The 24,416-nt window shown below is 36.7% G+C and overlaps 1 protein-coding gene across 19 annotated transcripts in view; it reads left to right on the top strand.

Moving 5' to 3' along the window:
• Positions 1–23,939, top strand: part of ATP2B2 (ATPase plasma membrane Ca2+ transporting 2) — a 409,505-nt gene extending 385,566 nt beyond the window's left edge. For 12 of the 19 annotated variants that reach the window (XM_027701197.1, XM_027701186.1, XM_027701198.1 and 9 more), the window contains 3 exons: positions 2,809–2,991; positions 9,322–9,408; positions 20,359–23,939. In XM_027701197.1, coding sequence (XP_027556998.1) covers positions 2,809–2,991; positions 9,322–9,408; positions 20,359–20,670 — 582 coding nt within the window. In that variant the 3' untranslated portion in view covers positions 20,671–23,939. Of the gene's footprint in view, positions 1–2,808; positions 2,992–9,321; positions 9,494–15,885; positions 15,942–20,358 lie in introns of all 19 variants that reach the window. The other 7 variants (XM_027701200.1, XM_027701203.1, XM_027701204.1 and 4 more) reach the window with 3 other exon arrangements.
• Positions 23,940–24,416: the final 477 nt, after the last annotated feature.

Genomic DNA, 24,416 nt, shown 5'->3' with positions numbered 1-24,416 from the left:
GGTTCTGATGGACTTGTAACAAAGAGATGATAGATTTCAAAACTGATTTTTTGCTCTCTCATGGAAAAAGAAATAACTTTTTGGGCAGTTCATCTCACGTGTTTAAAGAAATCATCTCAGAATCAGAACAGCTTTTAATTCAAATGTTGCTGAAGACCATCACAATTAGAGGGTTCTACTGCAATTATTAACCTGAAGATGGGATTTAAGTTATGATCTAGCAGGAGGAAGATCTAAAATTATAATCTTGGAAAGGAAAAATTGCTTTTTTCTTTCAATTGATTTGAAAATACAAACTTCCAACTTTTGGAGAGGGGAGTTAAAGCAGGGAGAGAGAGAAAAATCCTTGATGTTTTTTTAGACCATTCAGCTGTGAAGAATTTCCCACAGCCTTTGATCAATGTACTTTTTGGCTTCTAAATTTTGTTATACATGGTTATTACATAACCACTGAAAACTAATAATAATATCAGCATTTGTTTTCAATTTAGTTCCCAAGCCTTATTGCAAGATATTAGCCATTAAATTAACACAAATATTGGAATATCTCCACAATTTTACCACTGAAAATAAAGCAAATACACAGAAAAAAAAAGTCTTTCTTTTGTGGTCAGTATTTAGTGACCAGAAAAGAAAAACACAAGCTAAAAAAAATACAGTTTGTCCATATTTACATGAGTTACAGTCTTTGGCAAGTCCTGTCTTCATGGAGCTCTACTGTGAGAGGGACTTCTTTTCCTTTAGAAATGCTGCTTTTCTTCCTGCTCAACCTTTTCTCTCCTGCTATGTCTAATTCTAGTTCAGCACAAACCAAATTTGTTACCTTTTTTTTTTTTAACCCACCTCCTGAACCTGCTGTTCTTATGAACCACTAAACCAATTAAGATTTTTGAGTTTCGATGTCAAAGTTGGCACTTTTAAAAGCAATGTAAGGTGTATAGTTTTTAGGAAGTCAGTCTGAGATGCTTTGAGGGGCAGTCTTCTAACAGATAGCCCTCATCACTTCTGAAAATCGAGACTTTCTATGATATTTCATGCTACATTTCCAGAATTATTGATCACTTTTTAAAACTGCAATGATTTTTTTCTGGGAATAATATTTAGTTCCTTAATCTGCATCCAGTCTATTAAGTCTGCCATTACCCGAACTGGGTGGGTCTGGGAAAACAGATGAACAAACAGCCATGTAAGCACCCTAAGAAAAGAATTAGAGAAGAATTTTATCTTGTCTTATCTTGGCTGAGAGAGGTCATGAAGGAGAGGTTTTTTCTGGGGCACAGAATCTCTACCCAGTACAGTTGTTTCTGTGTGTATTGGCTTGAAAGTGCTTCATCACCATCAGCTTCATCAGATCCCAAAGAGCCTCAAGTAGCTTTTCTCTGTAGAGTGCTGCCATTGTAGTGTTTTCAAAGCTGGGGAGCTGAAGGCCTTTCAGTAAGTATTTAAATCACTAGCACTTACCTTCTCTTTTTTTTTCTCCTCTTCTGCCTTTGCTCGTGTCACATCCATTCATTAATTTTCCAAGTTTGCATCTTGTTTTTCAACCCCCAAAATTCATTTTAAGAAGGTCATATAGTAGTGCAGAAACTGGTTTTGGTTTGTTTTTTTTTTTTCTTTTTTTCTTTTTACATTTCTTTCGCCGTCTTTAAAATTAATATTTAAAAAGTGGACTCGTGGATGATGAAGTTCAAGGAGACCCTCAGCAAAGTCAAAGGTTTATTTTCACTCTGGAAATATTTGGTACCTTTTCATGTGTCTTCACTGTACCCATTCCAGTTTTCCAAAACTGTCCTCACCAACTTTGCTGCAACTGTCTTGATTATCTCTTCATCTTTCATATATCTGGGCTTCCAAGATGTGATTTATGAACCGCTGAAAGGAAGACAAACAGAAAAGAAAATTGCAGCACTTTTTTGCTAAGTGGGTCTAATAGTTAACTTTGTAGGAGATTTACTTTAAGTGTTCAGCATGTTCCAGGTAATGTCTTGTTTAAAGAGCCAACTGCTCCTATTGTTATTCAAGCCAACAAAAGAAATCAGCACAAAGAGAAAATTGACTGCCCAAGAGAGCAACACTGAAATGGATTTAAAATAATTGTGTTATTACAATGTGTAACTACAGTATTTGCAATTTTTTAAGATTGTTAGCTATCTCCTGTATTAATTACTTCCGAGGACCACTTGGGTGGGCAAACAGAATTAGAAGAGGAGTTGAGCTAATCAGAATTTATTAGTAATAAGGACACAGAGTAAGACACAGCCCTAGAAGAAGTCCAGCAGGGAGACAGTCAGTTCCACACCTTCCAGAAACCTCAGTTTTGATAAATACCAGGAAACCCATTTCAACTTGCTAAAAGAGAGGGAAGCTGAATCCATGAACCAATGTGCTGTGAGAAGATTCATAGGCATGAGATGCAATGAATTTTCATCTCCCTTTAACATAAATCACTAGAAATGTCCAAACTCTAATTACAGCAGTATCAATCTTGCAAACTTTTTTTCCATAACATTAAAATGCTTTTCTCTTCTTTTCGTTTTTTTAAGAAAAGGTGACAATTTTCCCAGCCTCAAACTTGCTCCACAGCTGGGTATTGCCAACGTGGTTTAATGTGGCTAATTGTTTACACAGTAAACTAAGTATTTCTGGACTAAAATGAAGTAGTATGAGTGTAAAGTACTATTAGGACTCAACGTTCCTGGAAGATTATCGATCTTATTAAAATATTATTGCTCTTTTTTTAATGAACATATTATTATACTGTTGTTATTGAATGAGGCTTATGTTTTCAGTACTTTTTTATAATTTTAGGTCATTGCAACCATCCCAACAAGTAGGCTAAAATTTCTAAAGGAGGCAGGGAGGCTCACTGAGAAGGAGGAGGTCCCTGAGGAAGAACTCAATGAGGATGTTGAGGAGATCGATCACGCGGAGAGAGAACTTCGACGTGGACAAATTCTCTGGTTCAGAGGCCTCAACAGAATCCAAACCCAGGTATGCTAAAAGGAAATGCTCACATGGTCAAAAAAAAAAAACAAACAAAAAACAAACCTAAAGAAATGCTTAATCTGAGATGAAGGCAAGATAATGTTGAAAGGAGAGTCCCCAGAGTGTTTGTGTGTGCAAAGGATGGTCCTTGTGAATTTGCTTGGCTGTTTTCAAAGGAGGAACAAGCAGAAAATAAAACAGGTGAACTGAACAGAGGAGTGTTTGTACAGCAGGAAAGATAAATTGAAAAGATTATAAAATGACAACATGCAAAAGTAGGAATATGTGTTTGGGGGATACCGTGAACGGACGTTCATATTCTACTTCAGTGATGAGAAGACATAAAATAGTGCTGGAAAACATCATCTGTGATAATGTTATGAAGGCTTTCTAAACCACAGTGTTTTATTTTGTCAAAAATATATTGTTGCTGCCATTTCTGCAATAACAGAATAATTTTAAATTGTTGAGTCTGAAGTATGAAGTACCATTTGATTAAAAAAAAATAGATCTATTCTGTTCTGGCACCACCACATATATATTATGATTAAAAGGAATTGCTTTTCTTTCTTATTAGGTAGTGAAAAATGTGGTTTTGGATTTGTTTTTAGTAGGAAGGGACTAAGAATCCATTAAATATTGAGGTGTATGTGTTGGCTGCTACAGATGATTTCTTAGAAATATCTATCCTCAACTTTTGCTAAATACAAAAATCCCCTTTGCACTGAATCATGGTGCTAAATATAGTACAGATTACCTTAGCTAGGAAAATTTGTCCTGGAGTGCTAAAAAATTATTTATTTTGCCTTTTCCATTGCAGTGAAATAGTGTTTTATTGCACTCAGTGTGCTCTGCTTGATATTTTTAAAATCAAGTATTTCTGCTGGCTTGCAGAAGAGAGCAGATATCAGCTGTGAGTGCTTTATGTGAGGCTTAGGAAGAAAAGAGGTGAAGGATTTAGATTTTTTTTTTGTCTTTGGAGAATCTTCTAAACAGCATTTTCATCTCAGAAGATTTGGGGGTTTGTTGTCATCCAAGATAAACAGGACATTCTGGTTTTTCCCCTCTACAAATTGACACCTTTTTTTTTTTTTTTGAGAAAAAGATGCAGCCATGTATTTCAGAAAAAAAATATGGAAAACATTAGGGCAGTTGGGTGTCTTTGGTGCATCCACTGAGCATAAAAGGGGGTGGAAACTGGTGGTAGAGACATTAAGGGTTTGGGAATTTCCCAAGGGTCTGTGGTAAGTAATTAAATACGGATCTTCAGCTTTGAGGTTGTGTGTCTCGACTCCTTTAGTCAGGAGCACTCGTCATCAGAGAAAATTCAAATTGTCACAGTGTAGAGGTGACAAACAGGTGTCCAGGTAATGGTGATCTTTATGAAAAGATGATCTCTAAATGTGCATTCTTTTCTTCCTGGTGGCTCTAGGAGCAGTGTTGTCTGTTGGCATTTCTGTCAGGATGTCTTTCTGGTTGTGGTGAGTGTAAACAAGCACAAAAAAACAAATTACATCCTTTCAGTTCTTTTTCTAGTCTGAGAGGTTGCTTTTAGTCCTGCAAATCTTTGTCCACTTAATTCACAGATAAATTTTTCTTTTATACTATTTAAAACATAATGAACAATAATTATATTCCTTTGCTAACATCCATCTTCTTAGTTTCCTTTCTGCTCTTAGTCGTAGAAGTACCTTCAGTAGGATTTATTGCTTCTCTGCCAAGAAGCCTCTGTGATTTTTTTTTTTTTCTGGTCTCATTTTGTTTACTCGATGACTGATTTTTACATCCATTTCACATTCGTGGAATGATAATGAAAAAAAAGGAAATGGGACAACAGATTCAAAAATAGTCCCAAGGTGTCCACTGGAGAGTGATGAACTTCCATGCAGGTGAAATTAGACTCACTGTTGGATGGACCTTGAGTTGAGCACATCCTCGTGTGCTGTGTGTTGTGGCCCATCCCAATGAATTCATACACTTGTACTACGTTTCTCAGGAAGCCAGCTAAAGAAGAGTTGATGGAAGAGGATGAGGATGTCTGTAGCATCCTTGGGGAGCTGGAGGATTTGCAAGAATCCTCTGATGCCTAATGCACTCCTGGAGATGCGGAAGAAGAAGGTAGAGCATCCCCTCACTTTATATCTGTATGAGGATGACAGTAAGACCAGGAATAAACTCTAGACTCACAACTAGCTTGATCATTCAAATCCTAGTAAGACCAGTTTCCACCGTCTTGTGCTGTAAATTAGATTATTTTTGCTTATTTTTCTATTCAATCATTGTTGGACAGAAAGCCACAGCACCCCACAAAAGCCTTCACTCCTAAAGCAGTTATAAAGAATCTACAGTGGTGCTGGAGTTTGTTTTCAGGTCTCCCTTGTAGTGCTCCAACGAAAACTCATCCAAATGGACAAAACTTTACAGCCTTAAAGACATTTCTCTTTTACATCTTCTCTCAAAACAGAGGGTCCAAACCTAGAGAAGGGGTTTCCACTGTGATTCTTCACACTGAAATGTCAGACCTATTTCTATGAAGACATGCACCAATTTACTTTAGAGAAATGTGTATGAAAAATGCACAGAATCAAGTCAGGGACTGGCTATTGACTTCTGGTTTTCTTTTTTGTCTGCTTTTGGTCCTTCAGATATTTTGTTGTGTTATAATTATACTAGAGGGATTCTCTGGATGGATGTGTGTTCTCCTCTGAATGGAAGAGTGTTTCCTTACTAGATAGTTCTCTCAGAAGACCACTGACATGTGAAGTTTCACAAATGGCTCATCTTAGTTATGCAAGTTTGAGGGAGTTATAGAGGTGGTCTGAAGTTCCATAAAAGACTGGACTTTTCAATCTTTGCTACTTTTCAGCAACTTGTCCCAAGTCTTTGTTACAGTTCTCACAAACTCTTCATTCTGAAGGGAGAGACAACACTGATCACACTCTCTTGGCAGGTCTAACAGCCTTTGGGAAGTTCACCAGGTTCACTTGAGGCAAAACTGCGTCATCTGAGTAACATCCAAAAACCATTGCATCTTTTTTTAGTTGTACACTGACAATTTTCTTTTGTCACCTCACATTTGAGAATGGAGACTTTCTGGAGTGTGGAGATTAGAAAACTTTTCAAGTTAAATGTCAGACACTGGTCTGATTCTTTCCTCCTCTGCTTCATTCATCCTGTAATTCAGTTTGTTTTATCTGCATCAAGTGGGAAATATGTGTCTAGAAATGTTTTGAGAATAAAAAAGAAAACTGAAAAATATGCAGGTGACATGTTAACAGCTCCTTAAACAAAGATCTTTCCTCTTCAGATGCTAAAAAATACATTGAAGTGCTGTACTACATTTTTTCCCCTTCCTTTCTGTATTAAAACTTTTCTCTTGAGCTAATGCAAACCCTCTGGCAACGAAAGTCACTCCTGGCAAGTGGTTCTGAAGTTAGATAAAAAGCTAGCACCTCATTTTATAGCTTTCAATATAGAAAACATCGCAGTAGCCACATGGAAGTGAAATGGAAGCTGTTTTATTTCATGCTGAAAGGTTTTTGGTTTGATTTTCTAAAAACTAATATCCTGGTTGGAGATGAAACAAATGAGACCTGGGTCCTATTAACATTAGTGACAACCGAAATGCTTTGTCAAAATGAGTTCTGCATTAGAAAACAGAAAAAAAGGCTTGTTCTGCCAGGATTATTCTGTCCAGTGTGAGATTGTTCTATTTTTTTTAACTGCTAATCACTGCTATTTTTATTAGCCATGCACACCTAAAATATGTGGAGCTTCTAGAGTATAGAACATACAGACAAATGAGATGGGTGTGAAAAATTTCAACTGTACAAATAAGCTTCAAATAGGACAGTACTATTTTTCTCCACCTAAAGGTCTATAATCAAAACACTACTGCATCATACAGTGTGTTGGAAACATTTTAAACTTTTCATGATGTATGACTTATCATTTACTTTCTTCTTTTTAGCAACTTGAATTACTCTAAATAAGCGCGTTCCTTTGTAATTAAACAGTTGCATCTTAATTTAAAATGCACCATTTATTTCCATGAACTCTTTCTTCTTTGTTATTTTCTTGTTTGAGAAGAGAAACTTTTGGGCCAAGTTCTTCTCCTCTTTCTTGGCTTCATGCAGGATAAAGCCCTGAATGTTCAGCTTTTAAGATTCTGGAAAGGTTGTCATCCTCCCACTGTGAATTATATTCGTGAAGAAGTGTAGTTACTTTCTTCAGGAGAACAACTAAATTACATGCTTGTAATTCTTGTTCTCTGAAGAAACTATTAAATGCAGATCTTCCCTTATCTTTTCACTCTAATCTGAGACCTTTCAGTCTCTTAGAAAGGCATTTGTACATCTAGAATTGCCCTTTGGCTCAGGATTTATCATCTGTGTCTTCCACACACTTCATGCTCTCAGCGGGAGTCTTTAAAACCTTTTTTGAATGGTCTCTTTTGAAGAGTGCTCTGTCACCTGTGGTAGGTCATGAAAACCCAAGATCTGTATTTAATTCTACTTTTGTACACTGAGCATTTCAGGTGAGTATTTAACATGCCATATAATCAATGGTTTGAGCCATATGGGTTTATTTCTAGATGCCAGCGTGAACCTTAGTTAATGATTCCCTTGTACCCCTGTTCCATATGCTAACTCACCTCATGTTGTACTTTTTTTGTTTTTTTTAACTGTGATTTTTTTATTGGACATGTAACTCTGCTGCCAAAACCACTCCAGTGTTGTGGTGACTGCTTAGTGCTGTACAACTCAGAGTGTGCACATTGAAATGGGTGTGGCAAACAGGGCTCAAACAGAGGGGCAGGGAAAAAATCCTTCAGTAAAAGTTCAGTGTGACGATTTTACAGCAGTAACCTCTGATCCCTTTTACAGCTGCCTGTGGTATGATTATTCCCATAAAAACGTACAGGAAATTAAACAATGAGGTCCAAAGATAAGATTATGGGAAGAGAAACATCCTTACTAGTAGAAAAAGCAGCCATACCAACTGGTTTAATCCTAAGACTGACAGCAGAAAATAACAGCCAATTTATTATAGTGCTTTTCATTTGGAAACTTTAGGAGGGCTAAAATTTAGATTTGTGTTGTTTTAATAGATAAATATATACCACCACTTTACTTTTTCCCAACTACTTTCTAGGCTGTGTATCTCCAGAAATCTGGGATGCAGGATCTACTAACAGTGGGTTACTTGAAATAAGTAGTTGGTTGAATCACTCTGATGGATATTACTGCTGTTTGTCATGTCGTGGCTGTACTGATGGAACAGAGGGGACACTTCTGTGTGTAGGGATTTTTAGGATATATTTATTCCTTGGTAGAAACTCCTGCCAGTCCCTGGTTTTACATTTGCACACAAAGCCTGCTTTTTATTAGACTATACTGGTGACGAAGAATGCCTTGAAATACTCAGCTCTGGTTTTAACTCATCTTCTGTGGTGATGAATAAAAGCACTCAGGAAGGTGCTCAGGATGGATATATCAAACAGTGAATACAACAGACATGAAAATAACAAGTAGAAATTTGTAATGTTGTTTGCTTCAATAGTAGACCCAGTTCTACATAGTTTTCTGTCTGATTTTAAGTGCTCAGTAAAAAAATAAAATATTAATATTTTTAAACCTGTAGTTATAAAAAACCCAACATTTATTATCATTCTGCTAAACTTATACTAACTTTCACGACAGAAAAAGTCAGATAAAACCTTGGAACACTTACTTTACCAAAATAGTGTGCTGAACAACCTTGGTTTTGTAGACAAAATGGAGTCATATTTTGAATATTAAAGTTTTCCTGGTTTGGTTGGGTATCATTCCTATCTCCGCCCAAAAGATTCCAATTGAGTAACTGAATTTTCCTCCCTCCTGAAGAACACCAGGAGGGTAAGAACAGCATAATTTTATTCTCAGTAGGAAAAAAATTGGAGATTAGTTGTATCAAGTATTCCAGTAGGAAAAAAAGTGGAGATTAGTTATATCAAGTATTCCAGTTTATTTTATTTCCATATAAATAAAACGGTTTAAGTTTTCAGGATTGTCACTTCAAATCTTCTCGTTGTTTAAACTGATGCAGCTCCACTGCCTCCCATGGAGCTGCTTCATTTTATCCAGACGGAAAATTTGAATTGCCTCATTTCTAAAAAACAAAAACAAAAACAAAAAAAAAAAACACGAAAAAAAACACTAAAAGGGACGCTTAAAAGTATTTATTCCAACTGAAGTATAAAACTGTGTGATTTATTGTTTCTCATTATTATTCCTGTCAGTTATGCATCTGTATCCATACTTTAAGCAACTTGTCTCGTTCTTTCCTCCGTTACAGATCGAAGTAGTCAATACTTTCAAGAGTGGCACTTCCTTTCAGGGGGCTCTAAGGAGACAGTCCTCCGTCACAAGCCAGACCCAGGATGTAACCAATATTTCTAGCCCTAGTCACGTATCGTTATCCAATGCTCTTTCCTCTCCTACCAGCACCTCTGCTGCTGCGGCTGGGCGTGAGTGTGTATTCTTAATGCATCAGACCTACAGAGATGCCAACTTAACGTAGCAGTCACTTGAGACTCAGCTACTCTGCCCCTTCCCCCTTTGTCCTGTTAGTTTGAGCAGTTCACACCTCCCTAGAAAAACCCCTGACATGATTACTTTGTGTACAGCAGATACTCTCCCTGAGTCGTTGCAAGTGATGTTAGCTTGCTGTTAAAACAGGAATTTCCAGTAGTTTTTAATTTATTTTTAATTTTTTTAATTTATTTTTTAATTTTTTTTTAATTTATATCCTGGAGGGAGATGAGGTGAATGAGATCTTGAGTCCTATTAACATCAATGACAAGAGAAATTCCCGCTGAAAATCTCTTCTGGATTAACAGTCAGAAAAAATGTCTCCTCTGTCTCTTCTGTTCTGCAGTAAAAATCAGAAAAAATTGTCTCTACTACCAGGACATAAGGGCTGGTTTTTTTTGGTTTGGGTTTTTTTTAGCTGCTAATCGTTGATATTTTTATTAGCTGTGTGCACCTCAGAAATGGTGTGCACAGCTTTTAACCTCTAGAGTACAGGACATATGAGACAGTGCATGAAGATTCAGATTTTATTTGAGGCTTCTGTGGCATTTTTTCTCAGTTTCACTGGATATATTTTCTACTGGTTATGGAGTATGTACTTTAGATGACTCTGCACATATATTAAGCAATACAAGTTGTCAGATAAAAGATTATTCCATCTGGAAGACTGAGTGTAACATAGGTCACTCATGTCCAGGAAGGATGTACAGGAAAGAACAAGGAAATAAGGAATCTAGTTTGATTCCAGGCTGAGGGATTAAACTTTACATGAATGGTGAAAGAGTAGATTTGTTGTCTCTAAATTCACTGGCAGTTAAGCATTAAGGCAGAGGGAGCTAGACAAGTTAAAGGACAGTGTTGAAAAAACCAAAATAAACGTAGTAACAAATTTGTTAGAAGAAGCAGGTGTCTAAACACGGAATTCCTGACACGACTTCCTTTTAGATGCAAAACATCTAATGAAGAGGTACTGAAGTGAATGAAGAAAGCTTTGAAGCAGAAAATAAGAAAGGGCTCCTTCACTAACAGAAGTATTCCAGTTGCTCAGTAAAACCCTTAAAGATGTAACTCTGTTTTTAGATTTTTATTTGGTCAGGACTGTAAGTAGCTGTTTTTTATTGTGGTGTAACCAACATTAAAAGAATACTTAAATTTATAGGACTTAGTTTACAAGCTTGTCACACACTTCAGAAAATTATGTGGTGTATTCCTCAGGCAAGTTTTAGTGAAAAGTTGGCCCAACAGACAAGAAGACAGTCTCATCTGTCTGCCCAACACAGAGAGGGAAGGCAGACAAGAGAAGGACACAAAATTCCAGAACTGCAAGAAAAGAAGGAAGCCTGACCTTTCCATTCTGTTTGAGCACAAACCCCCTCAGTATTTGCACATCAGGCATTCAGACCTGCAGCAGAAATTTTGTTGGACTTAAAGGGGAATTTTTCATTTTGCTAGGAATCCAAAAAGCCAGTGAGGTTCACACTCTGGAAATTGCTTCTTGGAGATTTTTGGTATATTTTCCTGGTTTTTTCCCTTGGGAAGTTTGGCCTGATAACTTTTCCTCCAACAACCCCAAGTGTTTGAGGGCAGCAGCAGGATCAGGAGAAGCCAAGGCAGGGCCCTGCTGTGCCACAGGCATTGGAACTGCTTCTGACAACTCCAGGTTCCCTCATTTCCACGCTGAGCAGGGCACAAAACACAAAAATATCAAGTCTTTCATCCAGGAAATGATTGCCTGTAATAGCATTTCAACACTGGAGCAGGAAACAGAGAGCAGCTCATTCTGCTGTGCTGTGTTCCAATAACATGCTGTATGCAGCAGTCGGAAAGGATGGGTGTAATAAAACGAAAGTAGACGATTTATCTTCCCTCTCTACACCCCATTGCAGCAAAGCAACTAAGAATTGAATAGTTTTCCATCTTGAGAAAGGCCTGACTTAGGTTAAGGGCTGAAGTTAATTAACAGGAGAAAGCATAATCTGCTACAGTCTTTGTCACTTTTCATTTGGGGAAATAAAATAGTGTCTGCAGAGTTCAGTTGTGGTCATAGCCACGTTTACTCACTAAAATAAAAACCAGATGATTGATTTGTTAGGCTTCCCAGAGATAAGTATCACCATTCATGAGGGAAATTGCAGATTGGGCCTTTAAAGTGGTTATTCTGGACTGTTAGTATTTTATTACCACAGTAGAATGCCTGTTCAGTATTAATCCAGTGTGTGCTTCGAATTATAACAGGGAAAGTCCTGATTTATCCATACAAAGACATAAACCTATGACTGACAGTGGAAAAAACCCAAAAACTAAACAAATACAAAGCCCCTATGGTTTTTATTTCTAAATTGGGTATTTACAGTGTATTGCTTATTGTCAAGAACCTGGAACACCTTTCCTAATCCAAATTTCATAGAAATGGGGTATGTTTTTGTGAATTGGCATTTTCTGAGGAAATTTCAGTAGCAAAATGCACACTTAGATCTGCTTTTCAGCCCCTAGATCTGCTTAAAATGTGTGTGGTCGGGCAGGACTGGCTTCTTTCCTTTGAGCTGCTCAGAATGACTTCAACCCTAAATCATTGCCTTCTTCATATGGGGTAGAAGGCAATAATGGGATAATTTGGATAACTATCCTTCTGATTTTGAAGCCTTTCCCTCTCTCAGGAATCTTAAAAATACATGTAGGTAGACTATGGGGAGTATCAAGGGAAAACCTTGAGTACAGCAAAGAAAAAAGGGTCTAATATTTGAAAGGGCGCCATATGAGGTACTGTCAGGAAGGTTTATTTTCAGAGAACTGGTGCTCAGCATGTTGCAGTAATTGTGATATTTCAGCTGTCATTTTGGGAGCCCAAAATGGAGAGGTTCTGATATCAATAAATAAAAAAAAATAAGACTCACATGATGCTCTATTGATAAGAATATGTAAGTCTAATTGAACAGAGCATTTATGCAGTTCTTCGTATTAAAAAACAATAAAGTTAATATAGTTCATTGTGACACCTCACCACTCTGTGAGATTTCTTCTGCAGGATTATAACAACATTTTGGAATGTTTTAAAAAACATTTTTTTTTCTAGTATTTTTTTGCAAATTAATGTTTGATTCAAAGGTTAGTGCAGGCTTAAAAAGAAATCTGCCTGTCAAATGGTAGTTTGTGAAACAGATTAGCAATTATTACCTGAAATATTTCATAAATATGGCCCATTCAAATCTTTCCTCGAATTGTGGAATACCTTAATTAAAAGCAATTTATACAAAGGAATATTTAGCACAATATTATAGTTTCCCTAGTAATGTTGATATTTTTTAGCAGTGATGGTGTTTTTGCCAATAACAAATTACAAATTTCTGCATGTCAACATTAATTGACAGTAACATGAGTCTCTTACCTCTTTTGAAAGACCTTGCAGCTTTAAATAAATTAGGTAAAAAATTCTGCAAATTGAAACCTGGCATTTTGTATACTCTGATAAAGTGAGAAAATTTTATTTAAATGCAAATTAATATGCACACCTATTTAATATGCACACATTTAAGCTACAGAAAATGAAAACATAGGAAACTTAAGGTTCTATAAGCAATATGGTCTTGGCCAGGTTCTGAGGTCTTGTTGTGTCATGTGCATGAACACACAGACGAGATACCCACAATCTTCCACCACCTGAAAGATGTTACACTACAGAGTTAAGGGTGGGTTTAGTTAAAGCAATGATGAATATGTATTTTATATGCATTTCTTTCCATGTTTTATTTTGGGAAAACAAAATCAGATCCTTGGGGCAATGGGGATACTTTTTTTGCTTTGGAAGCACAGAAATAGTAACATAAAATGTTAGTTTCTTCCTTAAAATTGAGTATATACTTAAAGCCTTCACTACTATGTTGCTTAATTAGGTAGAGGATGAGTATATCTAACTGTACACAAAGTAAACAAGTCATTCTTTATCCTAATCTGTTTATACCTCAGATGTTGTTTATGTCATCAATAGGTAACCCCTGCAAAAGAACACGGTTTCAGATTTTCCAAGAAAGACACACATTTAATATTCCTTTCTTACTTGCCCTTCCTTTCATTCTCACACATAGTTTATATTCTTCCTAAGTGGAAACAGCCAGAAACTGCAGGAGGTCCCTTACAAAAAGAACTCCTTTCTTTCATAAAAGGTTATAATTTAAAAATATTAAGTGTAGGAAACATTGGAGAAACAACCAACAAACCCCACCAAAAGGCAACCTCCCAGATCATGAATCTGCTCGTATTTGCAAGTTCCTTTTTCTTTGTTCTGTTGAGGTCTGTCACTTTTATCTGAGATTTTTAGAAGTGAGTATCTAATGGAATCACACACAACTTTTATTCCATTAACTGCAGCAATGGTCGCCTCAATCAAGGCACTTGTATGGGTAAGACAGGAAAAAATACTGAGTGATGGCTCCAAATGTTACAGCAGCAATTAAAATCTTACCAAACAATCACAAAACATTATTAGTAGTATTTGTCTATCACACAGATCTCTGAAGGTTTTTTTGGTCTTTTTTTTTTTTTTTTTATTTGTTAGTTGGTTTTTGGAAGTGTTTTCCCATAAGAGCACAGCACCCTTAAGGTCGTATTTTTTGCTCTGCTTCACTTGTTGGAGGGAGTTACAGCCCTCAGATTTGGGGCTAATTTGCATGGAAAGACAACCTTTTTCATTCTCCCTTTAATTAAAGAATATTTGACGTCTATGGGACTTGCCAAGGAACTGTCATGTGCAGGTAGAAGTGTCACGAAAGCAGCATTTGCTCGGAGTGGCACAAGGGCCTGAACTGTCATTTATAGGTAGAAGTGTTACACATGTGTTTGCTTTGCATTGGCACAAGGCCATGAGCATCTGCAAATCGTGTCACGCTGATGCAAGACATTCAGCAAGCTTCATTTTAGTGCCTCTCACAGCCCATTTACTAATTGGTAACTTTAAAGTCAGCATAGTTTAACTGTTTGTAACCTTTGTGTACGAAAAGCTTGTGCTTTCTTACATGTTTAATTTTCTATCAACGTAGTTCAGCTGCACAGAGTTCACAGCTGAAACCTGAGAGAAAATCTGAAGTTTGGATGGAATTTTCTTTTTTAAAAAAAAATCTATTTTAATTGATGTTAAGGCAAAGATAATTGCCAATATCAATCTATATTCAGATCACAGACCAAGTCTAGTGGGCATTTTCTGCGCAACATCATATAACTATCACAGGAGGAAATGGGACAAGCAGAACTCAAACCAAGTCCACATCTAAAATTATATTTATAAAAGTTACATCATTTGGGACATCATTGAACTAGAGACAGAGATTCCTTCAGAGCTTAGAAGTTCCCACTGGTTGTAACCAAGGTTTGACAATCCTGGTGGGATATGCCAGATCAAAATCAACTTCAGCATATCTTCCCTGAAGGATAAATAATTAGGTTTAGAGTCTAAATATAAAACAAAGCTCTCAGCTGGAGATGTGACATGGCAGGAACACAGAAACACGTTCTTTCAAAGGGTTGAGTGATATATTTAAACTTTGTCAAGTCTGATACAAAAATGACAAGCTCCATAATTTTGGAGCAATCCTACAATAAAGAGATGTGTTATGGAAAGTGGAAAGTCTGCATATGTTCTGCTTTTATACTCTAAATTACTCTAGTGCTCAAAAATACAGTGGAATTTAGCCATGTGGACCTTTTGTGAAATGAGAATCAGGCCTCTGTAGGTATTTTGGTTTCCTCTTACTGCAGGTGGTTTCACTTTTCAGCAGCACTTGCTGGATTTACTGCACATTTTGGTGGAAAGAAAGTAGCATAGACAATTTTATGCATCTCTTTCACTCATTAAAACAGAAACCTAGAAATTATAATTTTTCTAAAATTTATCATTTGGGTTTTTTTACTTTATATTTGAATTTGCTCGACTTTTGCATCACACTATCCAGGACAGACTGGCCACAACACTTACAGGTGACTCCAATACATGCAGTAACTCCTCCTGTGGATACCTAATCTGATTTTACTCACCTAAAACTGGGAGGACTCAAAAATAAACAAGTACAAACACACTGAAGATGTTTTCCATTTCAAAGCTTTACACATGCAATAGTACTTGACCAAACTCCTTTACATTTTTATAGGGTATACCTTTATATAGCCTTGATATAGAATAGTATCAGTTACACATAAGAGTTGGCATCTCTTTACAAAATTGACCTCTTGTTTACAATTTTATACTAATCACCTTACTGACCTTTCAGTATTGAATTTATTTGCTGTTGCAGTGCCCTACTCTCTACTGTCTGAATATTAAATGTGTTTGTTTTCCCAGAGGGCTAGAGAACATTGGACAAAAGGGTTCAGCAGGAGAGAGTGAAATAAAAAGAGGTTGTGAGTCTTTAACCTTGAGCCTGAAATGAATGTGAACCAAACTCAAGATACTTGGCTTATATAAAGCCAGGTAAACATTCGAGTATAAGCCCACACACTACCAACCATAATATATCTGTTGATGCTTAACAGGCTTGGTATATTTTGCCTAGTTGGTTGTACTTAGGAATGAGATTCTGAATATCATCTTTTTCTTCTAAAGGGAAAAATTTGTAGTATCTAAAATTCTATTTCTTTTTTTTTTTCTTTTTTTTCTTGCCTGATGCAGTATAATAAATCTGACTTTCAAGGTGGGATGAAACTGAAGAGTTTTTTCTATTACAGCTCCAGAGAAGAAAGAAGTGGAAACTTATAGCACTGTCAAAAATGTCCTGAAGTGTTGTCCCCACAGTCTTTTGTTTAAAAGCAGTTCATTTTTTTTTCTGTTGTCTCCATTACTGTGAGAAAAGGGAGTTGTATCACACTGTTTGTCTTCCCTTGGCATTGTCAGTACCATGAAGAGATACCATTACATGAACTCTACACAGTTCATACTAAACCGACCCTCCCTGGGTTCTATTCATCATGGGTATGTCCCTGCTTTTACATGCTGTACAGCCATAAAAAACATTGGATCAAGCTCATCTGCTTTATTTTATCTTATCTTCAAAAACATTTAAAAAATAATGTGGGCTTTGTTTCAGCAGAGACCCTAAACATTTTACACGTTATTTCAAATCTTGACCTCAAGCATGTATGAAAAGAATTTGTTGCTGTTGGGCCATGGAACTCTGGGTAAATAATATTTTTTCAGTTCTTAAATATGGGACTAGCATTACATATAAGAGGAAAATTATATACGGTAGTATTAGATATTAAATGATGATACAGAAGTTAAAATGCCACCTTTATATGCCAACAAAACCTCTAGTTTCATTTCTCCAAACAAAAGAAGTAAGTTTTGTCCCTGTAAGCAGTAATTTGATAAACTGGGCGACAGGCTATGAATGAGGTTTTGAATTACACTGTGATGCAGAAATTCTGTCACTCAACGAGGTGTGACACTGAAAAAAATAAATTTTTTTTCTTCTAGATGCCAAGCTAAATATGCAGCATTTAAAATTGAGGAGGGAGTTTCTCCTTACAGGAAAAATTAATGGAAAACAAATACACATCTCTGAAACTGCAGAGAAATTTTAAGAGAAGAAGCCGGGATACTACACCTCCCTAGTGAGGAAAAATATTTAGAAATCTAAGGCCAAAGTTTGGCCCTTACATTACCACTGTGTTCAGACTAATAATCATCTTAGGTGTCAGTAGATCTGAACCAGTTCTAAGCTAATATTTCCGGTGAAAATCAATGTGGACAAATAGAACTTATTCTAGGAACACCTAAATGTTCCTGCAAGACTCAAACAGTCCAGGCCAAAATTTTGCCACGGGTCTTCACACAGAGTGAGGGACTGATGGCTGGTGGCACATTCTGCAGTTCGATCTTCAGACAACATCTGAGCAAAACACACGAGTTTGGTGTTTTCCTACAATGGCCCATTAGTTCCAAATTCAGGGCAGGGCAGGCACGTTTTCATAACTGCCTTTAAATACAGCCAAAATCTATTGTTTTCCCTCAACTACGTAAGATGTTAGTCAGCTACCTAGACTGACTAAAGACTTGGTGTTAAATATAAATTAGATGCCAAATTTTGGTATTCAAAGCAATGTAGCTGCTTTCTCTACCACAGAATGTGAAGCCTCACAAATTAAATTTGGTTCCTCCCTTGTTAAACATAGAGACTTAAAGACACTGTGCAACTTGAGGAAAAGCTGTACTTTCATTGGGTTCTGCTGGACCTGTTCAAGCATAATATCAAACCTTTCTATGCAGGTAAAAATTTACCTTCACTAAAAAGAACCCAGCTGGCAAATAGAACCTATACCTATGCAATAAGAAGTGGCTGTATTCAAGACAATGAAATGATTTTGTGAATTGAAAAGCTCTAGCATTCAGCTGCACCTGAAAGAGCTGGACTGGTTTTTGTGTTTAGACAGCAGAAACCCTAATACATAGCTTTGCAGAGAATGTCACCTTATCAGTCCATGCTATAACCATGTTACAAAGTTTCCCGATTTAAAATAGGACAATACAGTGACATGTTTTTAAAGCTGCCTCAACAATAATTCTGTTTTTTCTCATCATTTAGGCTGATTACTTTGCACTTTAAAATACAAGATAGAAAGGCATAGATAATGAAGGAATTAGTGTGTCACCTTTTCTCCCTGAGTTCAAATACTGCCTTTAGTAATGCAAATGAATCTCTTATCGCAGTCTGTTTGCTCACTATACAGAGCCCTCAGATGGCACAGAACAACTGAGCTTCAGCTCTGATTCAAACCCTGATTTATAATTCCAGGTGCTCTCTCAGGTACACTGGATGATTGGAGTGGGTAAAATTGATTCAGAGTTTATTTATTTATTATCGTGCGAGACAATCTTCCCACTTGCACCTCTGCCAACCTAAAATCTTGTGGTACCCCAAGATCTGGATAAGCTGTTCTGTACCACTCCAATCCTCTTATCTTGAGCATAAGCAGTCACATGAACTACTTTCTGTACTGTACCCTGCTGTTACCAAATGGATGTATAAAGAAAAGGGAGAGTATTTGGACTGACCAAGGACCACATATCTAAAGCTGGCATGACTTCTGATTTTAGGAATTTTAAATGATGAATATCTAAATTTGGAGACCATAAACAAGGACCGAGTTCAAAGAGAGAAAAATGTGCTGAAATTCTGTGCAACTTGGCCAAATCCAACCACAGGATCAGCTGGACCCCCCAGCTGCAACACTGTGACCCCATGCCATTACTAAAATGCAGTCTGCCAACTAAAAGAGGAATTAAAGCTTTCCTAATTAGTGGGTGTATTAGGCCAACCAATAACGAGCAGCATATTTACATGTAAAAAGTTACACATGCCAACCACCAAACCATTTCAAATGTGTGTGGAGAAGCTTTCACAATACCTGCTTTGCACCTTTTCTGCCTCTGCCTGTGTTTTAGTGTCCTCTCTAGGAAATGCTAAAAATCCGCTCATGGACTACATGGAAGTAGAAGGATAGAACTCATACTTAGCCATAAAACATTTGCCAACAAATCACGTTTTGCCATCCTGTTTTTTCCTCTCTGCCCCTCCACCCCCTTCCAGAAAGTTATGTTTTTTTCAGCAGTAAACCAGCACAAACCTTCACTTCTTTTCAGTGGTAGGTCACTGGGACACAGACAGCATCCCTCCCTTTGCCCACTCACAGAAGATTTAGTGTCCCCCCCTCCTCACTCTGTTCCTCTCGTTTCCTGCTGGGAAAGCACCATCCCTGACAGCCTCATGGGCTGAGTCTGGATTTATTTTCACCCGTGTTCTTACTGTCAGGTGCTTAATGGCATTAGATTGCCCTGGCATCAGTCAGCTGACCTAGTTTAAAGACTGCATATCTGGCATCAATTGTGTCGCTTCCAACATTTAACTTCAGACTTTTACAACCGAGACACAGAAATGAAAAACAAACCTTGCTGTTAACAATTCAATTCAACCCAACAACCAAGACATCAGTTTATTACATGTTTTTATATTTATTCGAAAGCTAAATGGCTAGAACAGTGGGTCTATACTCGAGTGTTTACCTCACATATGCATGAAGGAAAAATAAAAGTTGGTTCAACGATACTTATGTTCACATTATCCAGGCTTCCAAGTGTAGTTGTTGTGTGCAAGTTATCTCTGTTCATGTGGTAATTGTGATTTTTTTTTTCCCTGTGGTAGCATGATTATGCTTAGTACTTTGTCTGCTTGGCTTTTTGTGCTCTTGGCTGCATCCATTTAGATTTTGCTTTAAAACATTGATATTACTTATAGTTTTTACACTTGGCTCCTGTGTGTGTCTCATCCGTACCCATCCGACCGTGTCCGTGTTCTGTGCTTTTCTGTTTGTGAAGTGTGATATGTTATGTGTAATGTTTTTTTTTTTTTTAACAATACCAAAAGAGACTTTTTTAATTAAAAAAAAGCCTTCCTACTTACTCACTGCAAAAACTATCAACATGCATGGTTTTACATTTGCATTACAATTAACATGGCTTGTCTTTTACTAGGGATGTACCACACGAGTGGACACGTTGGCTTTCTTTAACCAGTACTTCCCATCAGTTCTTTGATGGCTTTAAACCTGATTTATTTTAATATTGCAGTCGGTACAGATATTCAAAATGCACATAACTTGAGCCACTCGTTTATGCATATAACATCCAGAGACTTTGGACTTCAGCTGCCTGCACTGCCCTAACCATATGCTACATTTTTCACAAAGTATTTATTCTCTAACACGGTGCTGCCCCCGGGCAGGTTCCCCCTCTGACACCCCTTTCCTTTTCTCCCCCCAGATCCGCGTCGTGAAGGCATTCCGTAGCTCTCTCTATGAAGGTTTAGAAAAACCAGAATCTAGAACCTCTATTCACAACTTTATGACTCATCCTGAATTTAGGATAGAAGATTCCCAGCCCCACATCCCACTCATTGATGACACAGACCTAGAAGAAGACCCTGCTCTCAAGAAAAACTCGAGTCCACCGTCTTCGCTGAACAAGAACAACAGTGCTATCGACAGTGGAATAAATCTTACAACTGATACAAGTAAATCAGCTACCTCTTCTAGTCCAGGAAGCCCAATACATAGCCTGGAGACATCACTTTAGCTGAAAAGGTCACTGCAAAAAAAAAAATAAAAAAAATTAAAATTAAATAAAATAAACCCTCCCCCCCACAGCAACCGAAATATATAAATATATATATTAAAAACATTGCTGGCTGAAAAGCTGTTTGAACTCTTATTCACTCTGAGACAAGTGAATGAATTGTTGATCACAATGGTTTTGGGGAAAGAATGAATGGCTGATTTACATACCCCCCTGTTCCCTTTCAGAAAAACAAAAACAAACAAAAAAAATCCTCCTGCATGAATGTACTGTACACTGCTGGCCCTTCTTTCTCTCTTTTTGTTTGTTTTTATTTCTTTTTTGGTTTTTTTTTTTTTCCTCCTTAAGCAGGAACTGCAGAGGACTTCTTTCTGAGGCTATTTATCCAATTCACTGGTCTGTGAGTTTTTTGAAATGCTTGTGTGGCATGGACTCAGTTGTATAGATTAATTTAAATAACTTTTTTGAAGTTGCGAAGCTTAACTTGCACAGTAGATTTGCACCAGTTGGACAGAGGAACTTAAACATTTATGAGACTATATATAGAGATATATACATATAAGTATATAGATAATTAATTATATATATGTATATATCTATCTATATATATATAGTTATATATATATAAAGTTTCTTTGTTGGCATGTTGCCTTGTTTCTGCTCAAATTGCTCTGACTATTTTAACTTATTTATGTCCTAAAAAAGAATGTAATTTGTTTACAAACCTGTAGATAAATATCCTTAACTATTTGTAGGGTTAAGAAAGCACTTCCTGCCGAAGTAGTATAAAAATGGCTCAGCTCAGCTCATTGAAAATGTCTGTAATAGCGCACCCTGGATATTTTATTACAACTGTGTTCTGATTTCTGCCTGATTTTATTTATTTTTTTTTGTTAAATAATGTAGATACTGCTAGTAAATAACAAAAGAAGCCAAAATATAACACATTGGATGTAGCATTGTGATCCTATATACAGGGAGGTAAACCAGGCTTCCTTTGTTTCAAATAAAAATCAAAATGATCAGGTTCTCTCTTTTTTTTTCCCTCTTTTTTTTTTATTGGTCCCTCTGATAATCTGCTTGAATTTGTTTTGGTGCAACATACAATAATGGAGGCTATTTCATTCTTTAAACATGCAGCAATGGCTTCCAAAAATATCTTTAGAGAGATATTAAATGAATTTATAATTTAAAATAAGTTATATTTGGTTTGTCTATATGGAGATAAAACAAATGTTAAAATACTGTGATATACGGCATTTAATCCTTTTCAATTAGCAATTTAGGCATTTATTTCCTTATTACTTGCAAAGTATGGGCTGTTGGCATTTTGGATGAGAATCACTGTAGGTTGTTGCTTTGATTTTTTTTTAAAGAAAAATATAATTTCTGCACTATTAGGACTGAATGAATCTTTATTAATTGTGTATTGAGATGTGCTTTGTGTGATTTTTTTTTTAACCAAGGTTGTCTTCCTGTAGTCACAAGGTATACTGTAACACAGTAATACATTATTTTACCTTGAGCTTTCTACAAAGAAAGCTGTTTTGCAAACCTGCAGTATGGGAGGCGGAAAATATTTTTCAAGATGGTAACAGCCCTAAAAAGCTTAAAATTTATGAGCTTCTACAATTGCTATGTCAACCACTTGAATGCTAAGCACTTTGTGGATCACAGAATTTTCATAAATAATTTTTGTATTTAATATAAAGTTTGCTTGGAGACTTTTCAGCATATGATCTTTTCCATAACTGTACAGTGCAAAAGACATTTTGAATTACACAATTGATTCTGCCAGGTGTGTTGGAGAACACTCTCAAACTAGCTTGATAAATCGATTTGTCGAGGTACTATTACTGGTTTTGTCTTAAAGTTGGCTCGTAAAAGGGGTTCATCTCTGCAGTCACGAGAACTAAACCAAGCCAGAACTCTCCAAACCAAGATTAGACTCATGGCCAAACTGCAGACTGAACTGAGCAGATGTTTTCAGGGTGCATCAAGACTTATCAGCCAGGTAAAGTTCTAATCAGCTTGACTTGCCAGCTTCGGACTTTTGAGTAGAAGCTCTTGAATGTTTTTGGCTCAAACGTAGTTCGCTCTCTGATCCAAACTTCTCACTGACCAACAGAACAGGCCTTTGAAGGCACTTACAGCTCTCTGTTCAACAGATAGTGTGACCCTTTTCTTACCAGTATCAAGCTAGCATGAAACCATAATTATTTTAGCTGACTCCTAGCAACAAAGTGATTAAAACTCAGTCAGGATTGTTCGCTTTGTAAATACGGTGATTAACCTTTGTACAACATGTATTGGGTTTCTATGGCCTACTTGGGATATCATATTCAGAAGAAAAAAAGTGTTATCTATTTACAGGGAAGCCTCTAGCTTTGGACTTGATCATCTACAGAAGCTATTAATACTGGAACAATTTATTTTCAACATCTTAACACTGACTGTTTGCCTTTTTATTTTCAAACACTCTTCATATTTTTTCTTGTGTTTCTTTTTTTTAAATTTTCCTGTAGGAGTACCCCTCCCTAAGGTACCATTTGCAGACTTGAAAACTGTTAAGAAAATGAACACTGCATTCTGTATATATATAGTACAACATATATAAACTGAGATGCATAGAAAACTTGGGCTTTTGTGAGCAGAGACTGTGCTTTATGTATATGATAAATGATAGACTTTTTTTTTTTTTTAAAGCAGAATAGCTATGACCTTTCAACTACAAATCGTGCATCACAATTCCTTTCTTTTATTGCTTGACCTCTCTGTGATGGGAACAATGGATCAAAAACCAAAATGATCAGTTTGTTAAAATTCCCTGCAATATATAAATGCTCGCTCTCTACGTACTGTACTTAGCAGCATGAGATTTGTGGACAACAATACAGTGGTACATTGGCAATCCATCCCACTAGGGGTTATTAATATATGTTCATTCATCTGTTTTTATGAATTTTTTTATCTAGACAATAATTGTAAATAAAGAACTTACTCTGTCTGTTCATTTAATACTATGCAAAAGGTTATGCTTTCTATTGTTATTCTTATTCCTACAGTGTGATGCTGGAATGTTTGTGGTTTCAAAAAAAAAACAAACAAAAAGACAAAAGTAAGTAAAATATGTGATGTAAATTATTTTATAGTTTGAAACAAAATGATAAAGTTTTACTCTTGCTGCTTTCTGTCTAATAGATCTCTCTTGGCAGGAGCACAAGTGGAAAATTTAAAGAAATAAATTCACAAAGCAGCATGAACAATAATGGTCTGAATGTAACAGCTTTCTTTATTTGCACCTGAGGTCATTAGATCTGGCTCTGGATTCCCACTGGGATATTTTAATGTAAAGGTATCTGTAAATCTTCGGGATCAGGCACTGAGTCAGCCTGGAATGCTTTTAATTCCTGCCTGGCTGAGTCAGTGCAATGCCCAGAAACGTACCCTGCTCTGTGCAGTGGTGGGAATGGTTGATGGGAGCACTGCAGGGAATTCTTCTGGAATGACTATGTACAGAATAAGTGAAATGGATGGAGTGAATTTGCTTATGAAACAATCAGTTTAATGTTGGCCCTCAGACCAACAGATCTGTAAGGCTGTTCTCCTGTCACTGGCCCAGATGAGGTACCTCCGCATTTAGATTTTTCCAGCTCTTTCTCCCTCTGTCACAATCAGAAAAAAGGTCTTTGAAACTTTCTAGAACTGGGGATTTCAGGCCAGGACTCATCCTGCCACTTAAGACT

This window comes from Neopelma chrysocephalum, unplaced genomic scaffold (assembly GCF_003984885.1).
Source record: "Neopelma chrysocephalum unplaced genomic scaffold, ASM398488v2 Primary Assembly neopelma1_151, whole genome shotgun sequence".
NCBI classification, from domain to species: Eukaryota; Metazoa; Chordata; class Aves; order Passeriformes; family Pipridae; genus Neopelma; species Neopelma chrysocephalum.
This window is presented reverse-complemented; position numbering and strand designations above follow the sequence as displayed.